Here is a 15,708-nt window from a genome sequence, read left to right as displayed (position 1 = left end):
TGAAGATCAGAGCTCTGGAAACTATCATCACTTCCCTTTGTAAGCTTAGCGTGGACCTGTACACACTTGAAAGCACCCACAGAGAACTGAGACACACTTACCTCAACCTGGGATTTGAAATGTTGGACCAGTAGCTCAGAAATGACAAAAGCACAAGCTATCGCTCATTTCCACTACTGTGATGCTGATAATGGAGCAGCCTAATTTTCATCAAAATGTACAGTCATCTGAGCCTGGCTAACAGTGTGTTCCACACATAACTCCATTCCACAGTACTGTCACCAAAATCACTTCACTCATCACTGATCTCCCGGTGGTTAGACTTGAGAATGCCATTAGCAAAGCTCATATGTGATGTGGTATTTAAGCCGTTTTACCATTACCATCTACCATTACTACTTCCTCTCGGTCTCATGAGTACGAACGGGCTGTCAATTGTCACACTTCATTTACTCTAATGCTTTCTGTGTCGATCACCATCACCAGGATTCGCAGCATCAGCAAGCTGAAGCAGAAGCAGCAGAAGCCATTTGGAAAGCGCTCAGACTGGACGTTGACCAAATTCAGCCACTATCTAAAACATTAGTGCTATCACGTGCTATTGCAGTCTACACTCGAGTTTGCAATTTGTCACTATTGGTGAACTGATTCTCTTTGTTAGCTGTTTTAATTATCTGCCACAAAATGTAAACAAGAAGTCCACTGTTGAGCCTGGGTCATTGCGTGGGGCTCTCAGAGAAGGTTCTTAAGCTGCACGTGTTCCTAAGCAGTTTTTGCAGTGTGGCGTGGATGCTGTCATGCTAGTGGTCACTGATTTTGACAAGTGGTGTTGTAATGTTGTCATGGACCCGGCTCGGGAGGTCTCGGGGGTCCGTGAGCAGTAGGGATTATTATTATTATTATGATTGTTGTTATTATTATTATTTGGGGATGTGTGTTTTTCTGCACTATGCTTCTGTGTTCCACTTGTATGTGTGGGCAGGGTGTGGGTGTGTACATGTGTGGCTGGAGGACAGCCACATGCAGGCCTGATGGGTGTGGCCCTGCAGGAGAACTGGCCACACCTGAAGTTCCTGCCACACACCTGTTGGTGATCAGGGCTCGTCAGGGGAGCTACTTAGGAGAGTGTTGGAGCTCCCACCGGCGTGGGATCATTAAGCTAAGACTCCAAGTCAGTGTGTAGTATTAGGAAGTGCGGATCGTGTGTGCGCGCGGGTTCAGTTTTTACGGCTGCTTCTGTTATTGTCCTGCAGGTGGAACGAGGGACCAGAAGGGCAGCACGCACAGGGTGTGCAGAAACACAACTGCTGGGAGCACGAGCACGGACGTCGGAGGGGAACACACGCATGGGAGTTTAGGGAGCAAAGGGGATTTATTGTTCATCTGTTACCTTCACTGTAAATAAAGTGCACTGTTTGCATCGCAGAACAATGCGTTTTGGGTCCTCATTCCCCCATATCCCCACGGTCTGCCAGCCAGACTGTGACAAATGTAGTGGTAACCTTTGGTAGCACGCGTCAAATTAACATAAATGCCAGGCCCTAGCACAACATTGCATTTTAATGATGAGTGTCATTCACTTCGACTGTCAGCTGCCTCAGTGTGGAGACTAACCAGTGTAGGTTGAAGACAATTCCATTCGTATGGCTCAACCACTTGAAAACTGCCACTTTCTTTTTTGTTATGCTTTGTTTTTTTGTTCATTTTTACATCTGTTACACCTGCTAGCATACTCAGAGTCTTCCTATGTTAGCTGAAACAAGCAAGTGAAGTCTGTGTTTACAGTCTAATCCCTGTTATCGTGTTTGCTGCTTTCCCTGCCTCAGGCTTTCCATGTATATACATGAAAGGGCAGGAAGGTGTGTTTCCCTCTATGTTAGGCTTTTCTACAAGTATACATGTAGAACGAAGGGGACGTCCAACAAAAGAACCAAATGCAAATTGTTGTAGATGAAAAACAGACTAACCTATATTAGTATATTCGAGTGTCTTTTACATAGACACTGCTATCTAGCTCAGAAGATTTCACTGTTTGCCTTTTAACTTGTGTAATATAGTGCAAATGTACAAAAACATGCAAACAAATTCTTGTGGCCGCTAATTAACTCAAATGTGTGATCAACTTGATCAGAGCATGGGAATGTTTTGGAAATTATTAAAATAAGAAGTAAAGTTGCTGTTCATAGAAAACAAACACATAAACAAATATAAAACCAAACAAACCTGCCTGTTTTTTATGATTTGCACAGAGCTGCTCAGTATATAAATGCAAATTTGTCCTGAATCCTGAAAACATTTTTGTATCTTGATAAGACATAGCGTGCCAGCTTGTCCCTGTCAAACTGGCCACACTAGTGGTGCAGTCCTAGACTAAAAGTATGAGGGACACTTCCCTAGTTTGACTTTTAGACATCTGTACTTGTAGCATTATGTAAATCGAAGTGTGTTTATTCTGTGGTTACGAAAACTAAACGGGCTGTAATATACATTTAAGTATGCGGGCAGTATTTAAGTAAAATATGTCAGAAAAAAATATACAGTTTTAAAACATTATTTTGACATTAAAACAAAAAAAGGTAAAGCAGAAAGCTGAGCCTGTTTTCAATATGAAATATGAGCAATGAGTAAGATCTGTAAAGCAGCTATTACCTATTACCCCCTTCCCCCACTTCCAAATAGTTTTGCACTGCCTAACTTTAAGTAGAGTCTAATTTTAAACACAATGTAAACCTTCTAAAACGAATTATACACCATAAAAAAAAAGATCAATCTTAGGAGTCCTTTACTTTGTTTTCAATTTTTGTCTCATGCAGCCCTGCAAACACCGCTGTAGGGACAGCGTGTTCAAAATCTTGAGAGCTCTCAGCACCCTCCACAGGCTGGCTGTCTGATTGGCTCAGCACTGACCATGATGTCATCACTGCATGCTATAAGGGCTCTGACAAATAGCCTGGGAGACACATTAGAAGAAACACTGCTCAGCTGAGGGACTGAGTGAGTGAGACACACGCAGATCAAGTAAAGCAGAAAGTAGCTGGGACATGTGATACTCGCTGCTTTGTGGGAACTATCTGAACAGTGACATTTTACTTTGTATGGGAGCCAGGAAACACGACTGCAACCTGTGGAGGTTTGTACTTCTGCTTTTGTCTGGCTTGTTTAGCATGTTTTAAAGCTTGCCTGAAGCCAACTTGATATACTGTTTATGTATGTGGTTTTTGCGCAGTAAGCTTTGGTCTTCTTTTTCTTTTTTGTTAGTGCTAGATTTATGTGCATGCATTTTTTTTCATTTTCTTTTGTTGTAATTAGGCAGAATTAAAAAAACAAACTAACGGAATTTGTAAAATTCACTCCTTTTGTTTGTGTGTGTGTGTGTGTGTGTATGTGTTTTGTTCATGTGCGTTCTCTTCAGATGGGAAATACAACCACCTCAGAGTACACCAATATGACTGCGATGAACTCGTCATCAAATTCAACTGGGACTGATGAAGGTTTCAGTACCCCTGTAATGATCCTGCTGGGCATGGTCATGTCCTTATTAGTTTTGATTATTGTCTTTGGCAACATCCTGGTCATAACGGCAATTTCCCGCTTTCAGCGTCTCCAGAATGTCACCAACTGTTTCATCACATCGCTTGCCTGTGCCGACCTGGTCATGGGTCTGATTGTGATTCCTTTCGGTGCCTGTAAAATTATCTCTAGTACGTGGTACTTTGGTAATTTCTGGTGTGACTTCTGGACTGCCACTGATGTGCTCTGCGTGACTGCAAGCATTGAGACCCTGTGTGTCATCGCCATAGACCGTTATTTGGCCATTACTTCTCCCTTCCACTACCAGTCGATGTTGACCAAATGCAAAGCTCGCATTGTGGTGGTGCTGGTCTGGGTGATTGCTGCTCTGATATCTTACCTGCCCATCCACATGAAGTGGTGGACCGCTGATACTATTGAAGCTAGAAACTGTACGAACCAAACCAACTGCTGCGAATTCCACACCAACCAGGCTTATGCCATCACTTCCTCTATCATCTCCTTCTACATCCCTTTGGTCATCATGATTTTTGTCTACAGTCGAGTTTTCCAGGAGGCAAGGCGCCAACTGAAAAAGATAGACAAAAGCGTTGGACGTTTTCATAATAGCGACATCAACAACAGTAATTCTCTGGAGGCCAATAATGGCCGTGGCCTTAAAAAGGCAAAGTTTTGCCTTCGGGAACACAAAGCTCTGAAGACTCTGGGCATCATCATGGGGACCTTTACTCTGTGCTGGCTGCCCTTCTTTGTGCTAAACGTGGTGGAGGCTATATGGGCTGTGAACAGCCCGATCACCTTTATGGTACTTAACTGGATAGGTTACGCAAACTCTGCCTTCAACCCACTTATTTACTGTCGGAGCCCTGAATTCTGGTATGCATTCAAGGAAATCCTGTGTATGAATAGGAACCGCCTCACCAACCCTGGACCTGTGAATGGATACATCTATAGCAGGCACAGCTGGCAGAGTGAGCAGCAGGGGAGGAGTAAAGGTAACTCAGAAGAGAGTGACCCCACTGAAGGGTTTCTGGGGAAAGGAGCAGGGACCCCAGTTGTGGACAGAGCAGTGGACCCCAACGGGAATTGCAGCAAAGACATAATGACTGTAACGAGTATAACGACTGTCCTATAAACTTGAAGCACTGAGACTTCTGTCAACAAGGAAATCCAGATATGTTTACACTGCTATTGTAAACAGTTTTTTCAAATGACTGATGAAGGTAAGGCCAGTCAAAAATGACTGACAGTGTCTCTGGAGACTTTAAAGAAACAATAACTCAGCTGTTCAGCTGAGTAAAGTGTCACTTTTCCTCTTCAAACACAGTGACACAAAACTGTAGGTCTCTCACATTTCCCTTTTGTGTGCGTTCATTGCATTTTTTATTTTTTTTTAATTTTCACATCTACCTCATCATACCTTTTCAATATTTGCATCTTAGCTGACCATCTGTCACATTAAGTCACTGTCCGCAGGAGTTAAAGTAGGGCAGCATCTCAGCAGTTTATTTACTCTACTAAATGGCCTGTGGATTGTATGACTGCTAATTGTCTGGCTTCAACTGAATTTGTAGCCGTGTTGTTTATCTTTGATCTGGAGAGAGATCCCACAGTTTTTATTAGCATAAAATGTTTCAGAACTTCAAAGGAGAAGCAATCGGAGGTTGTAAATTTCATCCGAACATGCCAATTTGGCACAAAGAGCAAAGTAATCAGAGAACGATTGAGGGTGTAGGGTTAAACGTAATACCTCTTCGATGCTTTGCTTCAAGAAACACATTCCAAATTGACCGAGATTATAATCTGGCATGCTTTACTTTGCTCTTTTTTTTTCCTTTAACGATTGGAAAATCGGAAAAATGATCAAAAGCAGGTGTGGCGAAACCTGTCTCAGTCATTCTGTCTCACTTCTCAGCAATGTTACGAGGTCCTGTTCCCTCCTATAGTGTTTTACAGTCTCTTGCATTTGAGTTTCCATTGCAGGGAGATAGCACTAGAGATATGATGGTTAATCTACAGTAATCTACGAGTTACTGATGAAACCTAGGTCAAAGTGAGGCTGGTCAAAACTTGCATGCCTGTATATGTTGTCTAAGCCAGATTCCGCTGTCAGGTCGAAGATATATGTACGTAATCTTTCAGTGCAAAGTGGATGCCATTACAGATAATGCGGTTAATCCTGAGTGTTGACCTTTGAAGCTTGCAGCTGTTATTAACATAAATTCAAAAGTGCACGTTTTAAAGTTTGCTATTGCACAGTCAGAACCCATCACTTCTTGCATTCTGTTAAGTGGCCGACTTATGTGCTACATGTCACTCGGTGCAATATGGCCATTATGTAAGTGTAAGAAAAACTATTCATCTTTCCTTTTCCTTCTATGCAACAGTTACAGTAGCCCCCTTTGTTGCACAAGCCCTATTTATTTATTAAAATTTGTGGTTGCTCTGTTTCAGCATGTACACTGTTTACTGAAACCAGAGAAGCCATTTCCTTAGTCATGGCACAAGGGTACAAACCACACGTAATAATAAACACTTTGTCAAAATAGCCAAGCGATAACAAAGTTCCACACCCAAGATGTGGCGGTGGTGAATATTCAGGCTAATAAAGATAGATGAGAGGAAGAAAAAGAAAACAGCCCTTAGTAGTGCACTGTTGTCACAGCTCTCTCACAGGTGCCTCCGTTGTAAAATCAGTTGAAAATCAGAAAACCTTTGGAGAAGACACTCAGGAGTCCATAGAACAGTGCCTTAGCTGTTCCAGTTTCCGACATTAATTCTCTAATAAACAATGCAGGTTAGAATAAAATCCGAAGGGGCAATTTAACATGAGATCAGATAGTCATGGGAGCAAATTTGTTTTTTGCGACTTACAGTAAACGGTGTGCAAGATCATTAGTTTTAAGAGAAGTAATGAAGGTGCACCTACAGACAGAACCCCTTTCCCCAGTCAGTTTGGCAGTCTCTAGTATGTCTTGATCAGCATGCTAAATGTGGCAGAAGGGGGACCAGGGATTCTCTGCAAGTCTAAATCGGTGTTAGTGACCTGTGTTAAAGTGCATGTAGCATTGCCGGTGCAGGTCTGCTGATGCCGTAAAAACTGTGAACTTTGTTCTCTCAGAGGAATCTCCATGTACTGTATTGCTATGTCCGATCAGCACTGCTGCTGCTGCAGACCTTAGGAATAGACGTAAATATGGTATCCTCATACGTCACTGTTTGCCATGTGAAAAAACAAGCTTTCCAGGATGTCGAGCTCATTATCTGTTTTTCTTTTTAACAGATTTACAGCAAAGTAAATGCAGGGGTTGGGTGTCATAAGACATGTTGGTCTGCATTTTCCCAACATTTTCACTGTACAGTCTACGCGAAGCACAAAACGGTCAAAGACTCTAGACCATTTTCTGTGTTGCTTTTATTAAGATGCAAATAGCTGAGTTTAAAAGGTCTGCAGCTTAAATAAGTGTAATTTTAGGAGTAATGCACAAATGATCTCTTGCATGCCAGCTTCACATTTGTAGTGAGGTGTTTGTGGACTTCTGTGCCATTTCCTTTAAAAGTGATCAGTTTGAGCCCAAGTGCTGTAGATTGTGAACTATATATCCACACTGCTCTCTCCTGGCAGTGGCCTCTCTTTGCACCTCAGCTGTGTCAGAGTTACTCATGGTTACTGTTTCATCAATAAGGCTGTATAATAAGGGATGCATGGCTTCACCTCCCGTTGTTGCTGGAGGACGCCACGCTGTTGTGTGCAATGAGTCCTGAATGAATAGCTGACAGTATAACATTCCAAGCAAAGCACAGCTGATGGTTTCTAACCACATACCTTGTCTACGGATGCTTGCAGTCCACATTTAGTTCTCCCACCACGGTCTTGCAGCAGATAAGCGAATTTAGTGTGGGTACACACAGAAAGAAATATATTTTTAAAACAGATTCAGGGTTACAGAGAAGTCTTAGAGGTTATGTTACAAAGTGACATGCACATTTCACACATATATTTTTTTGTACGGCAATCAATATCTTGGAGTTAAATATGATAGAAGTCTCGGTGGGGTAAAACCAGTGCTTTTCTAACAGAACCACAGTTGTTCAGATTGAATAAAAGTTTGCTCATGAGAACAACTTAGTCATGATTTTAATTAAACTATTCACCATCCTAAAAGCAGCACTGTATAGGACTTTCATTTACTTTCAAGAAGAATTTTTAGAGATTTCGAATAACCAAATAGACATTGGAGTTCATGAACTTTAAACAGTTCAATTGTACCATAATATTTTCATGAAAGTTCTTCTTCCTGTTCGCAGCTCAAAATAAAGACTGTAGCATCTCAGCACAGATGCTGTTCAGTGTGAAGCATTCAGAGAAACTGACATGTGTAAATGTGAATTTTTACAAATGTTAAATATTGCTTAAGCCGTCATATAAAAAAGTATGTGAAATACTTTTTTTCTTTTTTTTTCCTCTCGTGGCCGGGGTGAATAAGCTTTCACTCAGCTAACTAAATGTTTACTAAATGTTTGCAAGCTAACTTCGCACAAGTTCTTGTCACTGTTTGTTAAGGTATCGGAGGCTGTTACAATATGTGGTGTCTTGTGATATTTATTACAAAAAAATGTATATATGTGATGTAACATTTGTATGGAAATAAATGATTTACATGTTGCACGTAATGTCCTCATGTGCATTTCCTTTATACACATTAAAATGCACACGTAAAGGATACGTCAGGCTCGAAGGCTTAACTGCAGTTAAGTCTATTTTAGTATGGGAAAACTATCAAAACGTGATCTGGAATGATGGACAGGACGGACATCGGGATACAATTAAAATCTTTCCACTTTCCTTTTTAAACAGTGTGTCTGCCTAGTGCTCCAAGTAAGCATACATTATACAGACCACCTAATTCTATTCCAGAAATCCAAGGGAGGAGGATAGAAGAAATATATAGAGCCATAAAAACGTCTCGATATTTGGCACTAAGCTGGAGTGGAGAGCATTTTTCATGTTTCTTTCAAGAATAAAATATGTTCGTTTGCAGAATGAAACCTTAAGAGTAGTCATCATAGTTCGGATTTTGCTCTGGAGATGTGATTACGCCTTTCATGCTGAGTAGAGAACACTGGGCACTGATTTACTATTTTAAGTATTTACTATTTTATGAACAGTTTTTTACATCATGCAAAACAGTAAAATGAGCCACTTTCAATAATGTCACATACTACAGTTTCTATAGGTATACTAAGAATGATAAAAAAAAAATGGTGACTAGCTTTGAAGCTTGATAAAATTTCTGCACACCCTAAGGAATATTCATTTTCAGGGTTAGAGGTTAAACTCCCCACGCAGACAGAACATCTACACTGTGGCCTTTTCTGCTCTGTGGAGGGTCCTGGACGAATGCCATATCAGAATCCGGGCTAACCCGGCAGATGCTTCTTATTTCAGGGTTTTAGACATCTACTGAAATTGAGGCACTGGGATGCACGCATACACGGGTCTGCAAGATTAATATTGTGCCAACTTATGTGCCAAGCCACTCAAATAAGTCCTTCCATGGTAATATCCACAATCAAGCTTTACAGACTTTGATCCTTAAGAGCTAGATAAGAACGCCATTTTCCCATAGAGACCCACCATGTTGAGTCAGAGGGAAAAGAAAGTAGCATGGAGGGAAAACTCTGGAAAGAAAGAGTCTGTTTTGGGACAGGAAGAATATTTTCTCAGATATGTTAATCGTGTCAGGGATATACTGCATACAGGGTGTGACTATGTGAAAACATTGTCTTTGATAGATCGATATGTCCCCTGGCACCCTGGTGACTACAGTGACCGAGGCACCGCTATGTCTGCAGTTCCCCTTCTCCCAAGAGACCTGCTAGCATGTGTGTCTGTGTGAGTGCGTTCGTCTGTGTGTATTTGAGAACGTGTGGATGTTTGTGGACTCATAGGAACATCGCAAATTAAAGTTTGTCCCCCTCTGAAAAACTAGATCCACCTGACCTAAGGTTAAAAAAGCAAACGTGACCTTGAAAGATGTGTTTCACTCTGTTTAAAGGCCAAAGTAAATATAATAAAACACATCTTTTCAAAAATATTTTCTGTTTGGTAATTCTGTCATAACCAAAAATGATCTATGTTTATCCCATAAATGTTTTTAGTCATAACTGTGTCAAATTATTTATTTATTTATTTATTTTATCTCCAGTGAGCAACAAAAAGATCAGTGTATCATTTCTCTTCTCTAAAAAGGATTTACATCTCTACATTACAAGATATAAATACCTCAGTTCTTGTGAAATTAACATAGCACCAGCAATGGACATATCATTTTTACAGCTTGTGGCTGCGCTCATGAGTTCAGACCAATCACTGCAAACCAAACTACTGAGCAATAAGGTCACAGCTGATTGCATGCTTTAGGTGTGACAATTTAAAGAAAGAAAGGAGAACAAGGCCGGTCCAAGAAAAAGTTGGCAGTTCGTGAGAGCTCAGTGAAATGTTATCCCTGTGGATTTTTATCAGCGGGGTTGCTAACCGTCGACCTTCTGGTGTGTGACATGCACGTTAACCTTTATTCTCACGTTCTCACTATGTCCAGAGAAGTCTCACAACAAATATAGAGAGAAGGATCACAAGCAGAAAAAAAATCAAAACTGTTTTCTTTTCTTTTCTTTTTTTCTTTTTTTTTAAATATTGGGCCTTTTACCTCTTTCAGCACCAACACTTTGTCATAACCAGTGGAGAATGTAAAAAATACAGCTTATGGATTGTTTTGCTGGATGGACACAAATCTGCCTGTAAGAGGTTATTAGTTAGACTCACAAGTGTATATAACCTAACCCTAGTTTGACAAAATGTAAACAGGAGATCAAACTGTGTGAAACATAGAGTTTCACACATTTAAGCACAGTAGCAGTGACATCACCAATTATTCACTTATTACTACTTATTATTTGTAACTATTAATATCACATAGTTGTCCAACATGGTAATTCTTGTGCTTTGAAAAAAGTGAAATGTGGTGTCTTGTTAAGTTTATTGCATTAAGTGTGTAACTGTGTTTATTTTAGACCTTCTAGTCCAGCTCAATATTTTAAAAAGAAATACAATTAAAAAAAACAAAACACATGAGAACACTCAAATGCAGTAATCATTGAACAGAACACTAACGTGCAATTGATTCAAACTTTTTAGAAGCAGGAGGATTTTTTTGTCACTTAAAGTTGGTACGGTTAAGGCCACTATGGCCACAGAATCAATTAATTGATACATACATTTATACATAAATTTCTTCAGGTCAGTGTGGAAGCCAGGAATTTTATTGGTTACAGAGTTTTGGCTTGTATTTGTCCATCTTGGAAGCGAGATCCCGAATGTATCATTACAGGCTGCCTGAAGCATTTTCATGTTTGTTTTACTGTAAGCAAATTTGTAGTGGAGTACCATCGGCTCTAAAAATGGCTATTTCAATATAATCTGCATGCAAACAGAATTTCCAGTCTAGCATATTTACTTTACTGCACATCATGAACATCATTCCTGTTGATTTCACATTTGCATAGTTTGATCAAACCCTAAGCAGCTGCTGCAAGTATAAGGAGAGGAAACGGCATCGTCGGCATACATCCAGTATTGTGCTTCTAGTTTTCCACCTATCGTGAGATCCATCATCAATGGTATTTAAATTCATCTATCTTTATGGGCATACAATTTTTAATTGAAATAAAATGCCAGAAATTATTCATACAAATGGAAGCTTTCCATATTAAGTATACACAATATTTGGAATACCTTGTATTTGTGTTTATTTAGTTACATACAAAAAGAAGTTTCAGCATTCAGAAATTAATAATAGAAAGCTAAATTTGGGCTAATACATGGTAATGAATTATTTAGAATATCATAGTGCTGACGGGACTTTAAGTTTCATTCATACAAATTTTACTGTGAGTCATTTTTAAGATATTATTAGGACAGAGCTGATATTATTGATGCAAAGGTTAGTCTGATATCATTTATGGTTTATGAGCACTCCGAAACACATAAACCATAGAAGTACAACCCGTAGGTTGGGATAAACAATGCAAATTAATACGTGCTAATACACTCCCTCAGCGCATGCTATAAGCTTTCAGAGAGCTTGGTGCTCTTCTGTGAGTAGATATTAAACTATCCCTCCTTCTGCCCCACTCCCCATCTTTTTTTTCCTACTTCACGTACCTTAAATGATCATTTAAGATTTGTCTTTGACTTCGTTCAATCAATAAGCAACCACTTTTTTGTGCTGACTGCTTTATTTCTGTTTTCTTATTTACTTTTTTTCATATAAACTGCAAATGACAATAAGTAAGCTCCCGATATAATGTGTCTTACAGTCCAACAGAGGACTAAATCAACACTGCACTCGTGAATAATGTGCACGAGCAGCTCTTTTGAACAGACTTGGCTACAAACTGCGTACATCTGCTTGTGGTTTTCGTTGATGAAAAATACATTCTGTCTATGGTTTACAGAGGGTCAGGATTGTTTTTTTAACTGAGGGAATGGGTGGCCACATATAAAATATGTTGACTGCTTAAAGCAAGCAGGGAGTGTTGTGCTACTTAATTTCAAGTGTCAGGCTCTTGTTTCAAGTTTGATTAATGTTTTTCCTGTTGCTGATAGTAGCTGGCCAAAAGGGATGCGGTAAAAGATTACCTTTTAAAATGTGCCTGACTTCCTGTCTTTTTCTTTCTCTGTTTCTTTCTTGCTTCCCTAATGGCTCAATTATCTGTTACTTGTTTCCAAGCAATCAATTTGACTGTGCTGTATTCTGTAAGCAACTGCCTCTTTGTTGCTAACTTTAAAGTGTCTCTTTTACTGGCTATGCTGCAGTTCTTAAGGTAACCCATATGGAAAAGATATATATAAATCTTATAAAGTTTTTATCTGTCTTGTATGAAACTTGTATGAAAAGCATACAAGAGTGAAAACACATATAAGATCCCTTGAAAAATTATATAATGAAACTTGTATGTTTTGTATACTTACTAAAAACATATATGATTTACTCATGAAAGTGGCCACTTTCATGAGTAAATCATATATGTTTTTACTATTTCTTTTCCATATGGGAAGTGGCAGAGTGGTTGTGGTGTACGCTGAACTGACAGTCGTCAGCAATGTGAAAGCTTACATTTACCATGCATTTACCTTTGTGACTCTGTTGTACGACTGGCAGGCTGAACAACCTGTTTGAAAGCATGTCTGGAGAATTCACAGCTTTTAAATGGTACAAAAGAAACGAAAACAAAGACAGGAAAGCAAATGTCGTACTACGTAGTGTTCTAAAGTGTAAAGTCACAGTCAGTCTTGCCAGGCTCGTCACAACTAGACTGTGTGATTGTCCCTTTGACACAACAGTATTCCCATAAGCATTCCCCAACTCATGAAACAAAGATGCTTGTCAGTTTGAACCCTAATATGGTGCTGCAGCCATGGATATGGTGTGATGCTGGTGAGCAGCTCTGGCTAACAAATGTTTCTAATGTCTGTGTGTTTACATGTTTGGCCCTATAGGCTCATGGTTAGTGTCCAGTGGTGAAGAAGTATGCAGTAGTACGCCATAACTGAGGGAGCACAGGATGTGAAATGGAAGCTATGAATTGTATTTAAAACACTTCTTGGGTCAGTAGTAAATAGTACGACATAGGCAGTACATTCCATCAGGCGCGTGTCAGCAGCTGTTACTTTATCAAGTAAATGGACACACACCATGTTCTGTGCTGCGTACATTTCCCTGAAGTTCGTCACAGTGTAATGATATATCATTCAAGAAATATTCTACGAATGTTAAAAAGCCCTTTTTTTCCAGTGTTTTTTTAATCAAAGCAAACACAAATTAAGATTGAATGTGGATAAAATGGAAAATACAATAATTACCCTATTAATGTATTAGAGAAAGTGGACTAAAAATGGGTGGAAGAACTTCATTATATATGTACTTTATAACACCAGTTCAAATGCAATGATCTTGAAAAACCTGCTTACCCAGGCATTTTCCACTTCATATCTGGATCACGTCCAATAAGGAGAGACAGTTCCTGTCAACATGAACCTCTCCTAATAAAAATCTGTAGGGGCAGGGAGTGAAACCAGAGTAAATCCTGCCGGCCAAACTTTCATCACAAGCCTCTATAGTTATTCACCTCGACCTTATTGAGGGCACTGATAGCAGGGGAAATTCATCCTGCTCCAAACTCGTTTAAGGATGAGCAGTCAACCTTAGACAGTAACTTTGCTTAATATTATAGAGAGCACACGCTGTATATAATGGGACAAACTGAAAAATGATAGCCTTGTGTGCACGCGCGCGCGCGCGTGAGTGTGTGTAGGTGTGTGTGTGTGTGTGTGTGTGTGTGTGCACGCGCGCATGACGTTAGAGGTGGGTGAAACAAACTCACTCATCTGTTACAACAGCGAAGGAGAAGGTAGCCAGACAAGAAGAGTTATTATCCTAAAGCAGAGGTGAGAGGTGGTCCAGAGAATGACATGGCGTGGTAGAAAAGTTTGCAAGAGTGTGTGGATGTCCTAAACTGTACAGCAAAGTCACCTGCTTCAGATGTTACCAACTGTAGTCATTTTTCTCTCTTCTCTTTCCTGTCACCACCCAGCTGCTGCAGTTGGGGGGTGACAATCGCTGAGCCTGGATCTGTGGTCTTTTCCTCTTAAAAGGGAGTTTTCCTCCGCACTATTACCAAGTGATTACCTATACCAGTCCCATCCCACTAATACTGCAGGATTTTTTACCTTAAAATGTCAAACATTATTGGATAATATTATCTGATAGTATTTGAAAGAAAATGATAATTTTCCATACTGGTCAGGCTGTAATGTAAAGTCCTTTCAGGCAGCTATTGTGAATTGGTGCTATTTAAAACCTAAATGAGATTACTAGTAGGTTCAGCAGGCAATTATCACCTGATTTAATGATACGTGAATTCTTTATCACGTGATATATAACAAGAACAAAGTGAATTAAAGACATGGAAATGGCTAGAATTCTGCAAATGACTGCATGGGCAAGACCTTTAATAGTTTAAGAATAATGTTTCTCAAAGTAAAATGATAAAGAATTAAGATACTGTATCATCTAGTGTACACATTAAAAGGTTCAAAGAATCAGGAAACATATCTGTATGGAAGGCTTAAAATCAACATTTTCCTCCAGCACAGAGGTCTTTGGAAGCGGTTGCGTGCACATGTGCGTGTCATCCTTCGATTGCTCAAAAGTTAATCATACAATGCATCTGACTTATTCTCAGTGCTTTTTCAGAACCTAGCATCTTCGTTAATATGAGGGTGCGCTGGGTTCACATGGCTTGGGTAAACAGACATCTGTCAACCTACAATCAATGATTTAAAAAAAATATGAGCAGGCTTTGGAGAAAACTAGACAGCTTATTTTTCAGGCAGACCCTCCCTTCTTTTCACCAGGACAACAACAAAGCACATTCTGTACATGTTCCAACAGCATGTCTATGTAGTCAAAGAGTCTGGGTCCTAAACTGGCCTACTTTCAGTCCCATCTGTCATTCACCTAAAGTATTTGTGCATTATTCAAAATACAACAAATATATGTAAAGCACTACGTGGGAGAAAAAATTTTTTTATTTGACATGTTGTCTTATCAGTTATGTGTGTTGCATATTTAATACAGCGTTTAAAATATTCGCAACTTTTTTGCATGCTGTATTTATTTACAAAGCATCTCAGTGTTTTTGGGAACAGGTTGTACTTCTTTATTATAAAAACTACTCGGATAAGTTTAGAGGGAGATAATGTGCTGCATCAAAGTTCTTACAGGACCTGAACAGGACAATGAGCCTATTATCTGTAGTGGGGCAGTAACTATATTACAAGGCTACAACAACAGGTCTGTAAAATCAAATGGTAGCTTATTTGAATATGCTTTGAAGGTCATTTTCATTTTCAGGAAAAGGAGTTGTTGGGAGCCAAGATTGGTCAGTGGTCTAGGATGCTTGGGTGTGTGTGTGTGTGTGTGTGTGTGTTCTTCCTGAGAAACCTCAGGGCTGTACAGTAAAACGCTTCATTTCTGTAGCGCGCTGTTGAGGTTGAGAAAATTGACGAGCATTCTCTTTGCTGTTGCTCCTCACCTTTAGCGCTGCCTCAGG

At 39.7% G+C, this 15,708-nt stretch overlaps 1 protein-coding gene across 1 annotated transcript; it reads left to right on the top strand.

The window, feature by feature from the left end:
* Positions 1-2,974: 2,974 nt before the first annotated feature.
* Positions 2,975-8,154, top strand: adrb2a (adrenoceptor beta 2, surface a). The gene is made up of 2 exons (XM_005719594.1): positions 2,975-3,130; positions 3,413-8,154. Exon 2 carries the CDS (start codon positions 3,413-3,415, stop codon positions 4,664-4,666), a length of 1,254 nt encoding a protein of 417 aa, XP_005719651.1. The 5' UTR covers positions 2,975-3,130; the 3' UTR covers positions 4,667-8,154.
* The last annotated feature ends 7,554 nt before the right edge of the window (positions 8,155-15,708 follow it).

This window comes from Pundamilia nyererei, unplaced genomic scaffold, assembly GCF_000239375.1.
Source record: "Pundamilia nyererei isolate P.nyererei 1_Seehausen unplaced genomic scaffold, PunNye1.0 scaffold00001, whole genome shotgun sequence".
Classification (NCBI taxonomy): Eukaryota; Metazoa; Chordata; class Actinopteri; order Cichliformes; family Cichlidae; genus Pundamilia; species Pundamilia nyererei.
The sequence above is the reverse complement of the archived record's forward strand: the minus strand, read 5'-3'. Positions and strand labels throughout refer to the sequence as shown.

Excerpts from the sequence above, each read along its gene's own strand:
- adrb2a (XM_005719594.1), top strand. The coding sequence starts at position 3,413 with ATGGGAAATACAACCACCTCAGAGTACACCAATATGACTGCGATGAAC.